The sequence below is a fragment of the Parus major genome, chromosome 7 (assembly GCF_001522545.3).
Source record: "Parus major isolate Abel chromosome 7, Parus_major1.1, whole genome shotgun sequence".
Classification (NCBI taxonomy): Eukaryota; Metazoa; Chordata; class Aves; order Passeriformes; family Paridae; genus Parus; species Parus major.
Genome location: NC_031776.1, coordinates 20,910,261 through 20,929,819, shown reverse-complemented (window position 1 = coordinate 20,929,819; position 19,559 = coordinate 20,910,261). Strand labels below are relative to the sequence as shown.

At 36.7% G+C, this 19,559-nt stretch overlaps 1 protein-coding gene across 9 annotated transcripts in view; it reads left to right on the top strand.

Annotated features, from left to right (window-relative positions):
• SLC4A10 (solute carrier family 4 member 10) overlaps positions 1 to 19,559 on the top strand; it is a 171,431-nt gene that overhangs the window by 97,947 nt on the left and 53,925 nt on the right. For all 9 annotated transcript variants that reach the window (XR_004498203.1, XM_015634510.3, XM_015634509.2 and 6 more), the window contains 3 exons: positions 2,750 to 2,888; positions 8,224 to 8,384; positions 18,473 to 18,661. Coding sequence is in view for 8 of the 9 variants with exons in the window: in XM_015634510.3 (XP_015489996.1) it covers positions 2,750 to 2,888; positions 8,224 to 8,384; positions 18,473 to 18,661 (489 nt within the window). In the remaining variant the exon portion in view is untranslated. The remainder of the gene's footprint in view (positions 1 to 2,749; positions 2,889 to 8,223; positions 8,385 to 18,472; positions 18,662 to 19,559) is intronic.

The following is a 19,559-nucleotide window of genomic DNA, read 5'->3' as shown; positions in this document are numbered from 1 at the left end:
TTTTTTATGCTGGCTGTGCTACTTAAAGTAGGGATAGACAAAAATAATATTCAAGCCAATTTCTGTTTGCCTAGAATACAGAAAACATTGTGTCCTAGTTTGCAAATATTATGCTTCTGCACTGAGGATTAAGTTATCACAGTTTGACAGTCAGCAATTGAAGTATTCTTCCATACTGATTTTGAATCACATATTACTAATTTTCTATATAACATATTAATGACATATTTGGTATTTATAACTCCTATGAATATGAGCCAAATCTATCTGGCATTGCTCATGAAAAGTCCTGTTAATTCAGTTTTATAAGTGGAACCAACATATCTGTTGTTTTAATTATAATTTTCCTATTGTTTACATCTTGTATGGTCTTGTCCTTGAAATAAAATTATTGTACCATAAAGAAAATGATAACTTTTTTTTTTCATCTTCCAGCTCATTGTCTGAAGATGGAGCTGTGACTTGCACATTTCAAATACCAATAGAAATCACAGCAGTAAAGAAAGACAGAATCCAGCACGGTTTTTTACTGCTCTGTTAACAAAGAAGAAGTTAATTTAGTGCATATTTCGTCATTTCTTTAAATGTGGTGCTTAGGGGTGTGGTTTGGTGGTGGACTTGGCAGTGCTTGATCAGTGGTTGGACCTGATGATGTTAGATGTCTTTTCAACCTAAAAGATTCTGATTCACTCCTGTCAGTCAAGTAGCTCGTTACACAGAAGACCCAGGAAGAGCAAATTACTGCAGTGAGGTGATTCCTTGTTACTACTCACCTGACTTCAAGATTTCTGATCCTCTGCTTTCCTTCCCACGCTGAAAGCATGTATTTGCATGAGGATCATAGCTGTCACAAAGCTGCAGCTCTGTTCTGCAGCACTGCTCATTTATTACTTAACAGTAGCAGTTGCTGTAAATCAGTTCTAGTGCTGATTTTATCAAGATTGCTTCTAGTGTTGGTTTTATCAAGAGTGCAGGATGTTCCTGGCAATGCTGCTTCTCAGATCTAGCTAAGTCGAGCTCCCTACCAAAGTAACTTTTTTTCCATGTTCTGTTTGTAGGCATATGCACTAATCCTTTTTAAGTTCATATCTCATTGAATTTTGTCCTGGAAATTAGTCTTAAGAAGTTGCATGCTTCTTAACTAGAATGTACTTTCTAGTCTCAGATTAAAAAAAAGTAGAATGGTTTTAAGGAAAAAAGAGGACTAAATAGCGAGAGAGAAGAGAAAGCAAAGACAGGGTAAAGTGGAGGAGTTTCTTGCTGTTCTTCAGTGAGTCATCAAAAGTAATTCCTCTAGCTATATCCCCTGCAGTTCTATCCTCTGGTGCTTTGTAGTACCCAAGTCCATATCTCTCTTCCTTCTCTCCTGTACTTCTCCTTGGGTTTAATTTCCTTGCTTTGTGAAGGAGTAAAAGGAGTAAAAATTCTTTACTTTTGTTCTGTATCTGTACACTCTTTTTAAGCAAATAGACCTCAAGTGAAAACTGTCATGTATTGTGTTTCATTGCTATAGCAAGTTTAGTGCTGCTATCAAAAAGGTATTTCTATTGCTGAATTTAATTTTCTGTGTCAGTGGCCCATTTAATTCATGTGGATCAGAGCTGTGTTTTCTCTTTAATTAGCATTCAATGGGTGCTATCATCTCATTTCTTTCCAAAATTCAAAGAGCTTGAGGACCCTGTGCAGTGATGCTCTTTGCTGTTAGATGGAAGCTTGTCTTACAAATATGTTGTAGGACTGAACTTCATTTAGACAATGTTCAAGGAGTCACTGAGCTCTTCTGCTGGATAATCAGTTTTTCAGTTGACTGGCAGCCTGGCCTCTCTCAGCTCTCACAAAGGACTTTTGGTTCCTTTTGGAACTCTAAAATACATTAGCAGAAAAAGCAGCTATGTATTGCCAGGGAAACTACATTTCATCAGAGTCTGTTCATTTGAGATTTGCATTTAAATAAGCAAATTGGATATAGGATTTTTTTAATACAGCACTTGAGCTATGAACATTGAATATACATGTACTTTAAGATGGTCTGTGAATTCTGTGAATTTTTTGAGTGAAAAAAAATAATAGTATGTCTTTGGAAATATATTTAGCTGTCTGTGCTGAAAGGTTATGAAGAAAATGAGTCAGTAACAGTATTGAAAGAGAAGACAGAGACAGCAAGAATAAAATGAGGAGGCTGGGACAGATTAAGAAGTGTATTTCAAGCAGCCCAGCCAAGTAGAAAGAGTTAACAAAGGGGCAAGGGTCAAGTCTGCAATTGTATATTCACATTAGGCAGGTTTCATTTGGCTTCTTTCTCCTACAGAAAAGATTTCACATTTAGTATTCTAGTTTTGTGATCTGAAATGGATCTGCAGATGTAGATTTATGAAGTGGCAAAGTGGTTTTTCCTAACAGTGGAGTAAAAGACTTTTATCAGCTTTATCTGTGCTGCTTTCTGTGTGTCTTTTTTTTTTTTTTTTTTTGTCTGGGAGGTACCATTCCAGCTTCCAATAGACCCTGTTCCTATACATCAGGTTATATCTTGGAGGAGTTTTTTAAAAAGTGGACTTGACAACTACAGTAAATGAAGAGATCTCAATCTGAATGTGTTTGTGTGTAAATGGATGTTCTTACAGCAGAGCTGTAATTTTTTTTTGTGCAGCAGTTTTCATATGCATGAAAACATCTGGATAATCTCATAAAATTTGTTCTCTCAGGGCAAAAATATTGGTGTCTTGGACATGATATTTTAATTTTTCTCCAGATACCCCATCACAAAGGGTGCAGTTTATTCTTGGAACAGAAGATGATGATGAGGAACACATTCCTCATGATCTATTTACTGAGCTTGATGAAATCTGTTGGCGTGAAGGAGAGGATGCAGAGTGGAGGGAGACAGCAAGGTGAGTGTTCTCATAACTTAAAAAATATCTGTAGGTATTGGTTGCTGATGAATTGAGGTATGATTTCAAAGCTGCGGCAAGCTCGGGAAAGATTTTGGATATAAATCTGAAATAAAACCATAATTTTAATGCTTATACTACTAGTGTTACAACAGCATTTGTTGTTTCCCAGAGCCAGATGTTTTCATCTGGATTTATGAATATAGGTCAGATTGAATACCAATTGAAAAAAAAGAATGTATATATACAATATATGTGAACTAAAAATTATTGGGTAAGTTCATATTTTATCTTCTAATTTAAAGAATCCTTCAAACTTCATATTTTGTTTGAATCCTGGGGAAACTGCTAAGGGTACCATTATAAAAAGATTAAAGCAAGGAATGAGATTACTTTTGAAACAACAGAACTTTTACATATTCTAAGTCTATGAACAGTTTGTTTTGAGAATGAGTATTCAGTGTTGGATTATTTTATTTCTGCAAAATTACTGGGAAAGATTTTAGATTGCATTTCTGATACGAAAAGAAAAAAGCTGGTACAGAATTTTTCTTTTAATTGTATATTTTTTTACTTGAGCATTTAAATGGGAGATGATTTCCTTAGTTTCATTAAGAATTTTCATTTTACAGAAATCTTTGCTTTATTTGTCGTCTTGAAACCTTAGTTCTTCCTCTCCCTGCCAGTTGTTGACAGTTTCCCTCAATGGTGCCCAAAAGTCTGTTTAATATATATTTGGTAGAATATAAATTGCAAAATTTCTGGAAGGATTTTGGCCAAATATATATGGGACTGTCTGACATGAACATGGCTGGTAGTCTAATTTTGCTGCAAATTTCTGATTTCCCAGAGGGCCAAAAATTTTTCTATGACCTTCCATTATCTGCTTATAGGCAGCATAGAGAAATGCTAAATATAGATTTTTATGTGTAGAAAATTCTCATATGGGGATTGTGCTGCAAAAGGAATGCAGTAGTGTTCCTAAATAATCTTATTAATATTCAGAGAGAGAATATCTAATCAAGGTAATAATCTGCAATGTTCTCATACTGATTAGGAATACATAGAACCTCTCTAGGAGGGATATGAACTTCTGTAGAAATGAAAAAGTAAAAATCATGGTGTGTTATGTTATTTTTAAACGGGAGTAGCAACTTCTTTAGTTCAACTTAAAAAAAAATCTCTTTGCAAATTATCAAAGAATTGTGTTTCTGAAAATTACAACAATTTCTGTTAGCAAGTGGTTCTGATGAATATGGAATTCAAATGAAGTAGGTAAAATAAATTTCTGTTTCGGTTGATCTGTTTGTATGTACAGCCTTCTCAATTGTTGTTTGTGAAATGAAGAATTCAAAATGTTTAATAGAAACAAGACGAGATTGCTGAAAAAGGGCAGGAGAAAAACAGCCAAGAAAACTACATTTTGGAGCTCAGAAAATAAAAGAGTGACATAATAGCTAATAGTAAATTTTTCTTCATTTAGCTTTAGCAGTAAGATGAAAACAAGGGAAGAGAGTGGCTGCTGTGTGGAAAGAACTGGTCAAGATAAATGATCTTTTTAAATTTGGATCTCAAAATTTCAGACTGCATTTGACATGGGGTGACTGATTAAAAAAGGAGGAGATGGCAAGGAAATTACCAAATTCGAAACGACAATAAAATTCAAAGTGCTTTTCTGTGCAAATGAGAGGGTGCAATAATTTCCTTGGTACCAGGAGGAAAGTGCTTAAGCTTAAATTTTAATTTTAATGCACATTTATGAAAAGAAACTCATGTCCATAGTTTAGAAAGTAAATTGTTAGTAGTGACTAGAAAATGGATGGGTTAGGGAAAGTTAGGAAGTGCAGTGCATTTTCCCTGGATCAAAACTTTCTTCCAAAGAAACTGGGTCGAAAGAAACACAGGTTTCTCACTCCTGCTTTGTTCCTGACATGCTTGTGTTCGTTCTTTGGTTGGTTTTCAAATCAATGTGGGCAGGCACAAGCTCATGTGGACATTTATACAAATTGAGAGATAATATTAAAACCATCGACTGTTGAGCAAGGTGTGAGTACATACTCCACCCCTCTGCTGCAGACATACCACACTACAAAATAGATAAATACAAGTCACCCACTTCATATTGTGCAGAAAATGCAGTAGCTGTGTCTGACATGAAGCATGTGCACTCTTTTATTGCTGCCTGAGAAAGTGATGAAGATGGCTTTAGAGGCTAGGACATATACATAAGTTGTGTGTACACACATGAGCCTGAGTAATTTTCCTACAGTAATACCTGGCTGAAACTCGTGTTTGCATATTTTTTTCTAGCACGCATTCTATCAGAAGAAATAAACTGTGTGATTGATAGACCTACACCTGACTTTACCAGTAAAAGAAAGCCCTAAGAATGAAAGTGCTCTTCTGTGCAACCAGACATAACTCCAGATATGTTCCTGTCACATGGGATACGTGTGACATGAGCTCAATAGGGGTCAATGGTGTTTCCCAAGAAATTATGAAAGGCTTTCATCTGTCAATCATACCAATTTAAGGGGTTAAACTGCAAAAGTAAATATATTTAAATTTGTCTTTGAGAAACGAAAAGGAGTACAAAATTGGCAACTGGGATCTATGCCTGAATTTGGATTTCAAAGCCATTTCTGTCATGAAGTCTTGCACATTAATTCAGGGGATTGATCAAATGGTATTATGCTTTTTAAAACCACTGAACACAGAATTGAAAGACTCTGCATAAGATTAGAGTTGTTTTATGTTTTCTGCTACTGTTTCTCATTTGATATATTAAATAAGGATTATCTGACATAACAGGAATATTTCTGAAAAGATAAAAGGTGATAAACAGTAACATGATGTTCCCTTGATGAAATTAGTAAACTTACGATATGCTTGTTAAAATCAAAATAGACATTTCTTCCAAAAATAGAATGCTGTCAGTTGGATATGATTTAGTTCCGTGTCCTGGCCTGTTGGCTCATTGAGTAACAATGTATAATAATGTATTTAAACACCTAAGTTCCTGCAACAGTAGGAAATGAGGTACAACCCATACAATTACACTATTTCAGTTCATGGAAACCCAGACAATCACAATGACCAGTATAATTACTTAAGCCGTAGCAATAGTTTCCTATGGATTTTTATGCACCAATGTGTGAGCATTAACGTCTGACACTAATTGAAGCTGTTTTCATGATTTAGACTTCTTTGTATCCTTAGTTACAGGCTCTGATAATAAGCCTGACTCTGTCCAGTCACCTGTCTTAGACTTTTAAGAACATGCTTGTCTTTTATTGCTCTTTTACAATCTGTTTACAACTGGTCAGTAGATTTAAATTAGGTAATATCAGGGACAGACTGCAGCAGCATAATCAGATAAGCAATGTTGAAGACTGACTTACATGAACAGAAAGTAATGACAGTATGAGGTTTCTGATGATATTTTGTAAGGCTCTGTGCTTGGATCATTGCTTTTGGTATGGTGAAGCATGATTTTTAATCTTATTTTCTGAATCAGCATAAAAGATATAGCAAGCTAAGCACAATATAAGATCAGAAATAAGATAAAATAACACTAATAATAATACATAATAACAGAAATAATTAAGAATACTCAATTATAAAAATCTTGTGAATCTCCTAAAGAGATTAGAAACATGCATGAAAATGGAGGTATTTTGCAGAGTCTTGGGAGACAGTGGTTTAAACAGGACAATAAATGCACTATATTCATGATGTTGTGGATACAAATAGGTATTGCACATTTTTCAGCTTGGAAACAAGAGTGCCATGAGTAAGACAGGAACAGCCTCTTCTTAGGGAGTTCAAGTGTAACTTCAACATGAAAAAAATTGAAGAGCTATTTTTCCTTCTCACATCCTTGATAACTTTCCTGAGCTGTTGTAGGCCCCCCTTTACAATTATCACTTTGAATTTAGTGGGGAGGATTGTGTAAAATTGTGTTTGATGTCCGTTTGGATGTGGCTTTGAAAATTTATCTGGAAAATCTCATTTGCATATGCAAATTCCATTCCATGGTTTGGCTTTGTGGAAGCAAATTTTAGTGCTGTGTTCTCCTTGCTGCATCTCTGGAGGAATGTGAAGGTGAAGGGGATGGGCTGGGAAGACAAAAGAGAGTGCAACAAAGGAAGCCTGATGAAGGTCTGATGAAGAGGAAAGAGTTCTTGTGGGCAAAGACAATGTAAAGAAACTGGCCGGTTTCCTTTACATTTAAAAAATGTTTAGATGCAAAGAGGAGGAGAGGGCTAGACACAGGAGACTGGAGATTTTGAAGGACTCAAGGAGCAGAGGCAAATTGTCTGTATAAATAATGAGAGAATAATTAGAAGTTGGGACAGTTCCAAGAAATGGGATACATCAGGAAGGGAGCAGATATGCTGATGAACAGTGGGTCAGTGAAGTGGTGGCTGCTTGCAGGATGGCAGCAAAAGGGGAAAAACTTGGTACACAAGGACTGAGGCGGGGAAAGGGTATAAAATATGGGTACACTTGCATATTTTCAAGCAGGAGCAGAGCTAGACAGGTGGCCCAGGAATAGAAGAGGACAGCTGTGCTAGCTGCTTTGCCGGGCTGTGAGGCTTGGTAAAACTGTAAACTCCTCAGCTTTAGAGGTCTTAAGGCTTTACATTTCCCTGCTGTCTGGAAGTAAGTGTGATGATGCTGTCCAGGTGTGAGGCTCTGCTTGACTTCTGTGTTGCCATGTCAGTATAAAATCTCTGAGTGCTGTTGAGTCAAGTGACACAGCTGTGTGCTGTGGCTGCAGCTGTTCAGACTTTGCCAAGCTGGTGGGTTGCAGGGCCCCACACAGACACACAGTCCCTGGGTGACTTCTCAGATTTTTGTTTGTTTGTTTAATATTCTTTTAACATTTTAAGTGCAGTATTTATCAGTAGAGAATTCAGTCTCAAGCTGGCTGGATGGTAACAAAAGACTTGATTCTTTCATGCCACTTTCATATATCCTTCTACTTTACTGAAGTTTCTCCAGATTCCTTTTCATACAACTCGTTATTCTATCACAGAAATATCATTGTATGCCAAAGAATTAGTCGAAGTTCTTCTCAAGTACAAAGATAATTACTTAATATATTTCCCTCTTCATCTCTGTGGTCAGAACTTATCCTCAAAAATGGTATAATACAGCATTATATGGAAAGAAGTAGGCACGGGGAGTTTCTCATATTTTCTAAAAAGAAAGAATAAAGTGAAATCTAAAGACATGTTTAACATCTCTGTCTGTTCTTTCAGCATCCACAGAAGCAACTAATTTTTCACTTCTTGTGCACAATAGAATTATAAAATTGGTGTTTGTATAGGTGGTTGAAGTTTGAAGAAGATGTAGAGGATGGTGGAGAGAGGTGGAGCAAACCCTATGTTGCCACACTGTCACTTCATAGCTTGTTTGAGCTGAGGAGCTGCATCCTGAATGGCACAGTTCTTTTGGACATGAGAGCTAACTCCATAGAAGAAATTGCAGGTATGTACTGATGTTTCATTTATTGGTTATGAAAATTATTTAATAAAAACTAAATGCTTACCAAGAAAGTTATTGCATAATAATCAGTTCAGTTTAGAAACTCCTAGGAAATGTTTTTTCAATGTACTAGAAAAGAAATTCATGTCTGGCACAGTTAGTAAATATTCTATTTATATTTTTTATGTAGAATCTGCTGCTTTAAGAATCAATTTTTGAATAAGGAAGAAAATTCAAATGGAGCAAAGAGGACAGTTTGGTTAGATTTAATTAGAGCTGGCATGTTCTCTGCTCCTGCCATGCTGCCTCACGTGAATGAGGCGTGTGCTAACTTTCACAAACTTAATCTACTGCTATGCTAATTGCAGGCAATCTAGTTTAAAAAAATCCCCCCAAAACATAGTATTTTAATATAAATACTATATATAAATAGTATTTATTGCAATTAAGTTACATGGAAACAGACATGTCTCTGAATTGAGGATGAAATCAGAAGTAATGATATAGTGTAAGCTTTTAAGAGAAATTTTAGGTACATTAACTTCTTAAGATGAAGTTGAGTGCATTTTTTGCCATTAAAGGTTTATTTGGCATTTGCATTCTAGAACTTGTGCAAGCTTCTAAGCAAGGAAAAACATAATGGACAAGTCTTCTCTCTCAAAAGTGAAATTGAGACTAAATGCCATTTCCTGCTTTCCTGGTGTTTCCCTTGAAGACTGTAACTAGTTTAGGAAAGATACAAAAGACAAAGCAATAAAATTTTCTAATACTCAAGATTATCAAGAAAGCTGCTTTATAGATAATATATCAATCTATGTGAGTCGCGTATAATTTTTTTTTTACTTATTTAAATAATAGGTGAGATATTGTTTGGTGGGCTGTATTTAACAGTGGAATTAAAATTGGCTCAGAAAGTGGTAGCTGCATTTAGTATTTACTTTTTGTATTTATTGTTTATGTCAAACTGATGCAAGATATTATTAATACAACACACACAGAAACTTGTGTGGGTTTCCACTCTGCTGAGATCTGATTCTTCCATGACTCATAGTCTGAATCAGACCTTCAAAAATTTGTCTTGATAATGATAAAAGATAAACATGAAGAATAAAAAGCAGCTTATTTGAAAGAACAAAGGTGTCTATCATTATATTGCTTTATTATTTATTTATAAATATTTAAGAAGTACTTAGGTCAGCTTCTTGATGTTCTTGTATTACTTTTTTGCTTAAATAGTACCCTGAGTTTTTCAGTCTTGAGCTTTACATTCTTCATGGAGAAACCACTCAACTTTGTCTGTAGTCAGCTAAGAAAGCCCTTCCAGAACTGTGTTTTTTTTAAGTAGGTAAAAAAAGTAAGGATTAATGCAAAAAAAAAAAAACCCTCTTCAGTGAACTAATTTTTTTTTAATGTTTTTGGAAGATGTTGTGTATTTTCCAATATAGTGAGGCTCCAACTAATTGATGTGTGTAATCTCTTAATCCTTAGTTGTAGTGATTCTGTTTTAGTTAAGGTGGCCAAGGATTTGAGCATTCTTAATAATAGTGTTGAAACTCACCACAGATGTAAGTTGTTCAGCAGAGAGCTTGGGGAGTTACCCTCACTCTAAGTCAGCCCTAGTTGTGGCTTATCCTGGTTTGTTGATTAGGAAAACCTGTTTCTTCTGAGAAGATGCTTTAGAATGACTTTCATTAATTGGCATGTACCATTTTCATTTAAAGAGTACCTGTTGTGGCAGATGTGGATGCATTTTCTTTGTTGCGTTATTTGCTTCAAGTGGTAGGCATCCTTTTCTGATAAGGTGACCTGACACATTATAAGGTTTGCATAGGTTGTGCTTGGTCTTCGAGAGAGGATTATATTTTTCCTCCTCTGCAGATTCAGTAAGCAATGAACCATTCTTTTTAAAAAAGCTTTGCAGCAGGTGCTTCAGGCAAGTGAATCATTCTGTAAATTACTCATGTTCTGTCAGGTTTCTTTGAAGAGATTTATTTTTTTTATTTTCTCTGGAAATAAAGTTGCTACTCCAGTTGCTTTTCTCTGTTAATATTATTTATGCTGTAGCAATGCTTTTAAACTTTTCTTCAATGAAGTTCCTTTGTAATTTGTTACTTTACTGCTATGTGTGTAATTCCTGGTTTCCAGGGATTAGAGAATTCTACAAAGAGTGTGGCACACAGTAGGCAGCACTGTGAGAAGGAAAGACATGGTAGTGATAACAAGCACACCACCAAGGCCCATGTGCTGGGTATCTGAGAAATGTGATAATTTCAAGTAATATGACAGGAATTCTTTTTCCTTAAAAGTGACTGCTGGACCTGAAAATTAGGGAGAATTGGTACCTCTCAGGAAATTCTTTATTGTCTGTTCCAGTTAGTTGCTATTCCCTGTTAGTAATTATAATTCTACTTATCTTATGTAATACCATACAAATGCTGTTTTCACCAGGAAAATTCCACTTGTATGTGACAGTCCTGACACTTTAGAATTTAAGGAAATGGTTGCCCTCACCTGTTGGCTTCATTTTTTTTTTCAACATTCAGCTCCTGTTAATTGGCTTGCTACCCATCCTCATGCCAGGCTTCTCCAGCAGTTCTGGTGATCACTTTTGGCTTTGTTTTCATGTTACTGTGTATATCACATTTAGAAGAGTTTGTGAAAACAGGTTCTGTCCTATGGTTTTAAGGGATACTTCTGAATTAAATTTGATTCTTGTGCTTCTGATTCATTAATGTTTTGGTTTTTTAATGCAACATCTTTTGATAATTTTATTGCATTACTATAATGCATCATATTTTGAGAGCAAATACATTATTTGTGCTCACATACTTTCTTCTTACTTGCCTTAATGCTTTGTTAGTGAGAAATGTGTGCTGTGTATTTATTGGTAATGTCTATCTGGGCTATATTCCAATATCAAATTACATTGCTATTAATGCAGTGCCAGTCTTCATATCCTTGAAAGAGGTATACTTAAACTTTATTGCTAAATTGAGACTAAGAATTCCTATTTGTTTTAGTCAAAGCTTTTAATCTATAAACACTTACTCACTAAGGCATTAAACTCTTAGCACTTAGCCCTTGAGATTTTCTATTACTGAAGTCTGTATTTTAAAACATTAATGGGCTAGTGGTAAAATCTGCAGATGAAGCCACCTTTTGTAATGTTTTCATGGTTTCCAGAACATTTTGTATTTTATCCCTGGAAACACTGACAGTTTTGCATAAAAATATTTTGGTGCTATTTATGTGGTGAGAATTAAAAAATCATCCTGTATTCCAGCATGTTCATTCTCTATTCGGTCTTTTTCATTCCAACTGTCATATTAAAAAATTACTTCATCTTCAAGGTTGTATATTTCTTTGAACAGGCACACAATTTTCCTTTTTGCAAAAGAACTTATTCATACTGATGATGCTGAATTCACAGACAGCATCTTATTATAATAGAGACCTCTGAGATAAATTTCCAACACAGTCATACATCAGAACAGCATGTTTGTTCCTGAATTTTCTCAAATTGTTCTTAATTTTTGTAGGATGGATTTTGCTTCTCTTGAAAAGAGCTCACTCAGTTCATCTGCTGAACTTTTTCCTGTTTAAAAATGCAATTTTTATTAAACATATTTTAGGGGAGTTATTACTATTTCTAATGTGTGACGTTATTTTTTCATATGTCTTTGCAGTGACTCCTGTATCAGTAAGTTAGCACTCCATCCACAAGGGATTCCTTTGAACATTATGTAGTAATATTTTATCGATCACTTCTGTATAGAACATATGCTAAAGGAAGTCTGAAAAATCTATGTAATCAAAACAGTTTATTTTGGAACTTGTCTCTTGAGGAGGTATTTGCCAGAATCTGGCTGTACCATTAGAGAGCAGCTTCACTGTGTTGTTCAAGTTGGCAGATGAAAATGTTCTCTTTTGATATTTTCATTTAGTTCCTTTGAAACCATGTAGATTCTCAGATTACCATCTGGTTTTTTGATTATAACCACTGAATGAACCCAAAAGGTTTCTCTATTTAACATATGATGCCATTTTCTGTTGTTTGGTTCAAAAACTATTCAGTCCAGCCTTTAATGGCAATACTTTCTTTACAGCATGAGCCACAGAACTTGCATATTCTTGCAGTTGTGCAGAATGTTCCTGTGAACAAATGTCAAATTTGTCAAATACAAACTGTGGCCTCTGCTGCACAGTGGAACTTTGGTGACTGATGTTGTTTGCAGATGTTTGAAATATTCCCATTTTTTTTTTAAATGGTTTAATTGTAATAATAATTTTAGAATTAAATTTTAAATCTGCCCTTCCTTTCTAGTCCCAGGATCTGACTGTTTTTTCCCAAGCAGTCTTTTGTATGTTCCTCACGACTGAATTTTCAATCTGTGTAACAGCTTAATCTTGTGATTGAGGTCACCGGACTCTGTGCTCAGCAACTCAGGGCATTACATCCCAAGTGTGCAATTTTATTGATTTTGTTAATATCATTTTAAGCTTTCAGTCTGACCAAGGCTTCTTTTACCTTTGTTTGCTTTAAGCTATATTACTCCATAATAATGACATATTTTAACTGGCTTGAGTTGAGATTTTATTTCACTGGAGCCTCTTGTTTCATCTGCGACACTCACATTGTGTTATGTTTCTGACAGTGCTTTTATGGTACATTTAACTTTTATTACAAGACTATAATAAAGTGTGGGATGGACTGTGGGTAATCTGCTTCTCTGTTTGACCCTACACCTGTCTTTTGTTCAGCTTTCACCTTCTCACTTACCCAGGTTTCTACACTTGTTTGCTTTATTTTCAGCATAGCATGTGGTAATAACCTCTACAGAAAAACTGTCAGGTTTTGTTCCTTTGTCTGTGGGTAAATTGTAGATCTTGTACCAGCTTCTAAGTAGCACCGTCTTTTTTTGTGGTTGTTTTGTGTTTTCCCATGTTAACCACAACTCTAGGAATCTTTTTAGATTGCACAAGTCAATCTCAGCTTGCAAAATTTATTTTTTATGAGGCATCCACTCTGCCTGCAGTTCTGAACTTCAAGCTGGGAATTTTTGCCTTGTCTCCGCAATAAACAGTTTTGTGAAATACTTGCTCTTCTTCCTCAGTAAAACTTTGTGCTCTTATTTTAAAAAGCAGGCATTTTTAATTATTTCTTTCATTTTCAAGTGTGCTAATTGAATAACTGGACCAAATAATTTCAGGTAAAGCTGGAAATACAATCTGTATCTTGGAGCACTGGAATGCTCTGCCCTCTTGGACGAGCTGCTAAATCTGCTGGCTTAGATAGCTTGTTTATAGTCACCATTGTAAATGATGTAAATGGGTCTTGGTTCACAAGTGCAGTCCAGAAATCCTAATGGTTGGGTTTGTATTGCTTCTCCTGCCTGACTCACCAGGGAAGGATATATTTGAGTTCCTCTTTAGAGACGCATTAAGATAAAGGGCAGCATTCCAAGTGATTGTCTTCCATAAAGCAATGCATCAGGGTTGCTTGGTTTTTTCTTCCCTGTCTTTAAGGGCAATGACCACAAGCCAGAAGAATATTGGCTTTTAAATTAGGTTTTGTAGTCAGCTATCGCTGCAATTGTGATGCACACAAAGGCCTGTGTGTTTTATATTTTGTCATTAATCTTTCATTTTGTCCTATAATTGTACAGTTATAAAATTTGGAGGTGTGAATACCGTCACCCTTTCTGGTATGTACAGAATTTAATTTCTCCTGTAAACTGTCAGTGCCAACCTACATCAGGATAATATGAGCCCAGCAATTTCTTCTTACAGATATTTTGTTACAAAATTACAGATATTTTGTTACAAATACAGTGTGTTTTCTATAAATTTATTCTACGTTTTACCTGAGCATTTTGTGTATTATTGCACATGGGGTGATGAGCACACTGTGAACCTGGTGCAGTGGGCAGTGAGCTGTCTCCTCACTAGAGAGCCTCGACCTGTGGGGCCTCCACGTGGATCTAGCCACGTGTCTGTAGGAAGCTTCAGTGTGTAACAAACACCTCCAGAGTGAGTGGAAGCAGCCAGCCTGCTTTTGCATCCTTGCCGACTCTAGAGGTAGGACAGATGGAATTTTCTTTGTTGGGCCACACATGAGCCATGCTGCATTTGAACTGATACAAATTGTCTGCACCTCAGTGCTGTAATTCACAGCCTGGGTAAATTGTTCCCAGGTGGTGATGAGTTATAGCTCACTTTCTGTAATAGCTTGTTAAAGTACTCACATTGCTCACATTTACTCACAAAATTAAGTTTATACAGATGATGTATTATAACTGAGTCTGAATGGAGAAAACATTCTTGAAATTATATGAAATCCCAAGTTTCTTTGAATTCTTTGAAATGACCAGGTCAGGGAGAATATCTCTCTCTAACAGCTTGAAGAAATGATTAAATGGTTCCAGTGTCAACCAAGATTCCCTACTGAAGAAACATCCTACTTCAGTGTACTCTATGTCAGAAGAAATGTTACGGTGCGAGCATTTAATAGAATGGGTAACACTGTGCTGCTGGATATTCCAACATTTTTGAAAATTAAATGTTTAAAATGCTCCTTTTGACCATTTGCTCTTGGACTTTAACCATGCTGCTCTTGTTTTCAATACCATCTTTGCAATTAAGTGTGTTACTGGTATTGCAGGGGCCTGGGCTTTTTAAAAGTGTTTTGAGACTCTTGGGAAGAAACTGAAAAGGAATCACATAATGATAGGGGTGGATGGACACAGTCTTATTCCAACTCACATCTGTGCAGAACTTGAAAAAAACCAGTCAAAATACAGCAATCTGTCAGAAATTTGACTGTATGTAAGCTCCTGCAGTTACTACTGCAACTGGGTCTATGTTAAAAGAATGACAACTGGAGGGAAATATCAAGGCAAGAATGCACGTCTTCACTCTTTCCAAAACTGAATTCATCTTCCCTTATTACATGTGGTAGCAGTGCTACAGTAAAAGGGAAGGCATTGTAAAAACCCAAAAATCTCAAGGTACGCCTCTTTCTGGCAAGAAATAAAAATTCTTACTCATCACACTGACACCAACTCTGTGGCTTCTGTGGCTGTTAACAAGTCTAGCAGAACATCCTAGGGAAAGAAAGAGGATAGGGATTTGATTTCCTTTTCCTGTAAATTTCTTTCCTAAATGGATAATCTTAGATATTGACATCAATTAATATATTTTAATATTTAATGTGGAATATACTGTTACTCCAGGAATGACACCATACAAGTGGAGTTCTACTTACCTGTATGCAAAGGGATGATCACAACTCTAAATTTACCTGTCCTAGAGGAAGCCTTTTTTTCCAGCTATTCCTTTGGATTCATGTACTAAGGGTGTCCAAAGGCAAGATAGTTATATCCTTAGGGCAGAGGTGTATCTCAAAAGACAGTAGAGTAGAGGAGGAAAATAAATATTTTTCTTGGAGCAGAAGTCTGGTTTCCATTTTTCATGTGTTACAAATTCTTTTCTCTTAAAATGTTTTGCTGAAGACTTTCCTCAAACTTGTGTTATCTTCTCCTTTGGCTTTCTGTCATGTATCTTGCTGCTATGCCTCTCTCTTTCATTAGGGTCTAGATTGGTTAAAAAAATCCTCTGTCTAGACTGGGAACGCAGAGATAACTGACCTGATGGTGTTTGAGCTAACTCTTGAGATAAAAGTTCCCTTCAGGCTCAGGTGAAGCACCCTGACGACAGATTTTACTAGTTTGGGCATGATATGGGGCAGCATTGCTCCTTGGTAGAGCTGCTCGGTCAGCCCTGTTGTTGCTGCTGCACAGGATGTGGCTGCTGGGGCGGATCCAGTACCACACTGAAAACCTCTGCCTGATTCCTCCTTGCAAAGCTCTGGATACATCACTCATGGTCAATCTGTTAGCAGGTGCATTTACCTGGACACCCTCCTTGCCTTTCCATGTGCATGTCACTGTAGAGATGTAGACTCATTGGCAGCCTCTCCATTGCAAGTGAAACATGCAGGTTTCTTGTTGTCCAGCTGTCAAGCAGATGTGTGTTATACATTGGCTTGTTATGGCGATATTGAGAACGTCAGAAAAACTTGTGCATTTTAAGTGTATATGCAGTGCCTAGGTGACTGTTAGCAATTAAACTCTGCTTTTAACTGACAAACTTATTATCTTTTATTATCTCTCTTCTGTTGCTCTTGGCTGTTTTCAAAGACATGACAAATAATGACTCTACTGATGATGCATCTGCTTTTTATTTTTCCTGCTCTGATTGCTTTTCCACTGAGTTTACTGGCAGATCTGAATCTGACTCCAGCACAGAATCATGAGCTGTCTGGATTTTCAGTACAAGGAGTTTTGGACTCAGCTTATTATATCACTATTTTTGTGCAGTACAGTTTCTTCCAATTAATATACAAAGGCAGTGTGTACTTAAATGCTGTAATACATGATTTGATACAGATTTTTCCCCTTTATTTTTCTGTTAAGCATCATTAATGTTGGTAGTAGTATTTCCCCAAATAATAATTAAAAAAAAAAATCCCACAAAATTCTCAACAATTCTTTCTCATTTGAAACCCATAATGTGTATCATAGAATCATGGAATCATAGAGTGGTATTGTTTGGAGGGGAACCATAAAGATCATCTAGTTCAAATCCCCCTAGGCAGGGAGACCTTTAAGTTGATAAGCAGGGACACCTCCAAGGAGACCAGGTTGCTGAGAGCCCCATCCAACGTTGTCTGGAACACCTCCAGGAATGTGGCATCCAGAGTTTCCCTGGGCAACCTGTTCCAGTGCCTCACCACCCTCACAGTAAAGAATTTTTTCCTAATAATCCAAAACTACTCTCAATTTAAATCCATTACCCCTTGTCCTGTCACTGTGTGCCCTTGTGAGCAGACTTGCCCTATATTTCCTCTGAGTTCCCTTTGGGTGCTGGAAGGCTGCAATTAGGTCATCCCAAGCCTTTTCCAGGTTTAACAATCTCAGTTCTCTCAGCCTGGAGCTTGTATGTGTGATGATTCCTGTAGCTGGAGCAGGATGGCTTCATCCATGAGCTCCCCTTGATTGGCTGACCTGTGGTGTAAACCACAGCTGTGAAATTCCCTTTGTTGTCTCTGATTTTTAACGCTGCTTGTGCTGTTCTTCAGAGACAGCTCCTCATGCTTAGTATCTGTCTGATGTAGAGGGTGACCCCTCAGCCTCTCCTTTCTTTCCTGTCTCTTATCAACAGCCTGTAGCCATCAATAGCCACACTCCAATTGTGGAATGTTCCTCACAAACTCTCAGTAATGGCACTTCCTAGCAGCACAGTGGCTTCCAGCTCCTGTTTTTTATCTGTTCTGTGTGCTTTGGTGCGAAAGCACCTCCCTGGGCTGTGTCACTTTCCTGGAGGAACAGCTGTGTACGTACAAAGTGTTGAATATCAATACATAAGGCTTTTTTCTGCTAGTGCACTGCAAAAATGGTTGTAATTTCTTAGCAGGGGATCAGTTTCACTCTCACCTCCTCGAAATTATCCTCTTGCAGGAACATGTACACCTGACAGTAGAAATAGATTCTATTTGGTATCGACAAATAATGAAGCAATTTTTCTCTTTTGTCTTACCTGGACACTATTTGTATTGTACCGAAGGTATTGTAATTTTAGTTACAAGTAAGAAAGTCTGATCTCCTGTGGTAAGTACAAAGGAGACAAAAAATCTTTTTCCTCACAGCATGCCAGGCCTTTGTAGAAAATAGAATAGGGGTTATTTGGAGAAAAGACATCTTATACACATCATAACCCTGGATTTAAATATGTTGTATGTGGGAGTGCTTAAGGACTGACTTCAAAGTCGTTGCATAGGTGACCTTAATTAGTGAACTACATCGTTTTTTGAGGGTTTTTTAATATTAATAGCATCCTTTTCTCCCTCCCTTTCACCTTTCTCTCCCCCCAAGAGTCAAACAGTTCTAGATAAAACTTTAATTCTGTTGCATTAACGGAAGTGGTGCATTTAATTTTTAATCCTATAGGGTATTAATCATTATTATTGCAATTAAAAAGATAAAATATTTCCTCTTTTCCCTCTTTTATTATGTTTGTGTATATATTTTCAGATATGATTCTGGACCAGCAGGTGGGTTCTGGGCAGCTCAGTGAGGATGTTCGTCACCGGGTGCATGAGGCTTTACTGAAACAGCATCACCATCAGAACCAGAAGAAGCTGAGCAACAGGATCCCAATTGTAAGATCCTTTGCTGATATTGGAAAGAAGCAGTCTGAGCCCCATTCCATGGATAAAAATGGTAATGCTTTGTTTTGCATTTTTGAGCCTTCAATAGCATCTGCCTGTTTGGTATTGCATGTGCTTTGTACCCCCAGCTTAACAGAGTGATTCTGCTCTGAAAAGCTACCCTGTAAAACTGGTACTTTTTGCATGAGAGTGGTTCCTTTTATGAATTCAGAAACACACCTGCTCAAACTTGAAATTTGTCTATATTGCACAACTCAGGGCTGGGCAGAGCTATTCAAGGGAACTCGCTGAGGTGTTGGAAGCTGTTCTGGCGTGCCACGGCACCCTGGGTGACTGACATGGCCCATTATTCCCACTGCAGCTCAGGTGCACGCTTTAGGTGCTCTGTGCAATTCCTCAGACTGAGCTTGAGTGTCTTTGCACAGTGTTGCTCTGAGCTGTGGAGGCTCCATCAGTGCCTGGATATTTTTGACTTCTGTTGACTATCCAGGACCTATTTATTTAAAATGTAGTGGATTGTTGAAAGTTTCTAAGCCTACAACAGTGTATTAGCTACAGTTCAACTGCTGCTTCAGATTTTATAGGTGAGTTTTAGGGGTTGAAAAATGAGGCAAACATTCCAAGATGACACTGTTGGAGAGGTCACAAAAGCTGTACCTTGTTCTTTCAGAAAATCCCTTTTGAGAAAATCAGGATAATGCAAATGAGAAATGTTTTCAGAATGGTTCTAGAGTAAAATATTGGCATAATATTTTTTGGTTTTCTTGCTTTTACAAGTTGTATTATTGTTGCAGGTCATTATAATGAAAGATCATTTCTTATTGCTCCTTCCTTATTTGCTTAAACAAAGGTCTGTGTTATGAAATTTGCAGCCAAATTTTGCATATATTTTTCAGTTAACTCTTATTCCAGAAATCATCTTGGCTGTAGTGAAATCTTAGTCACTTGTG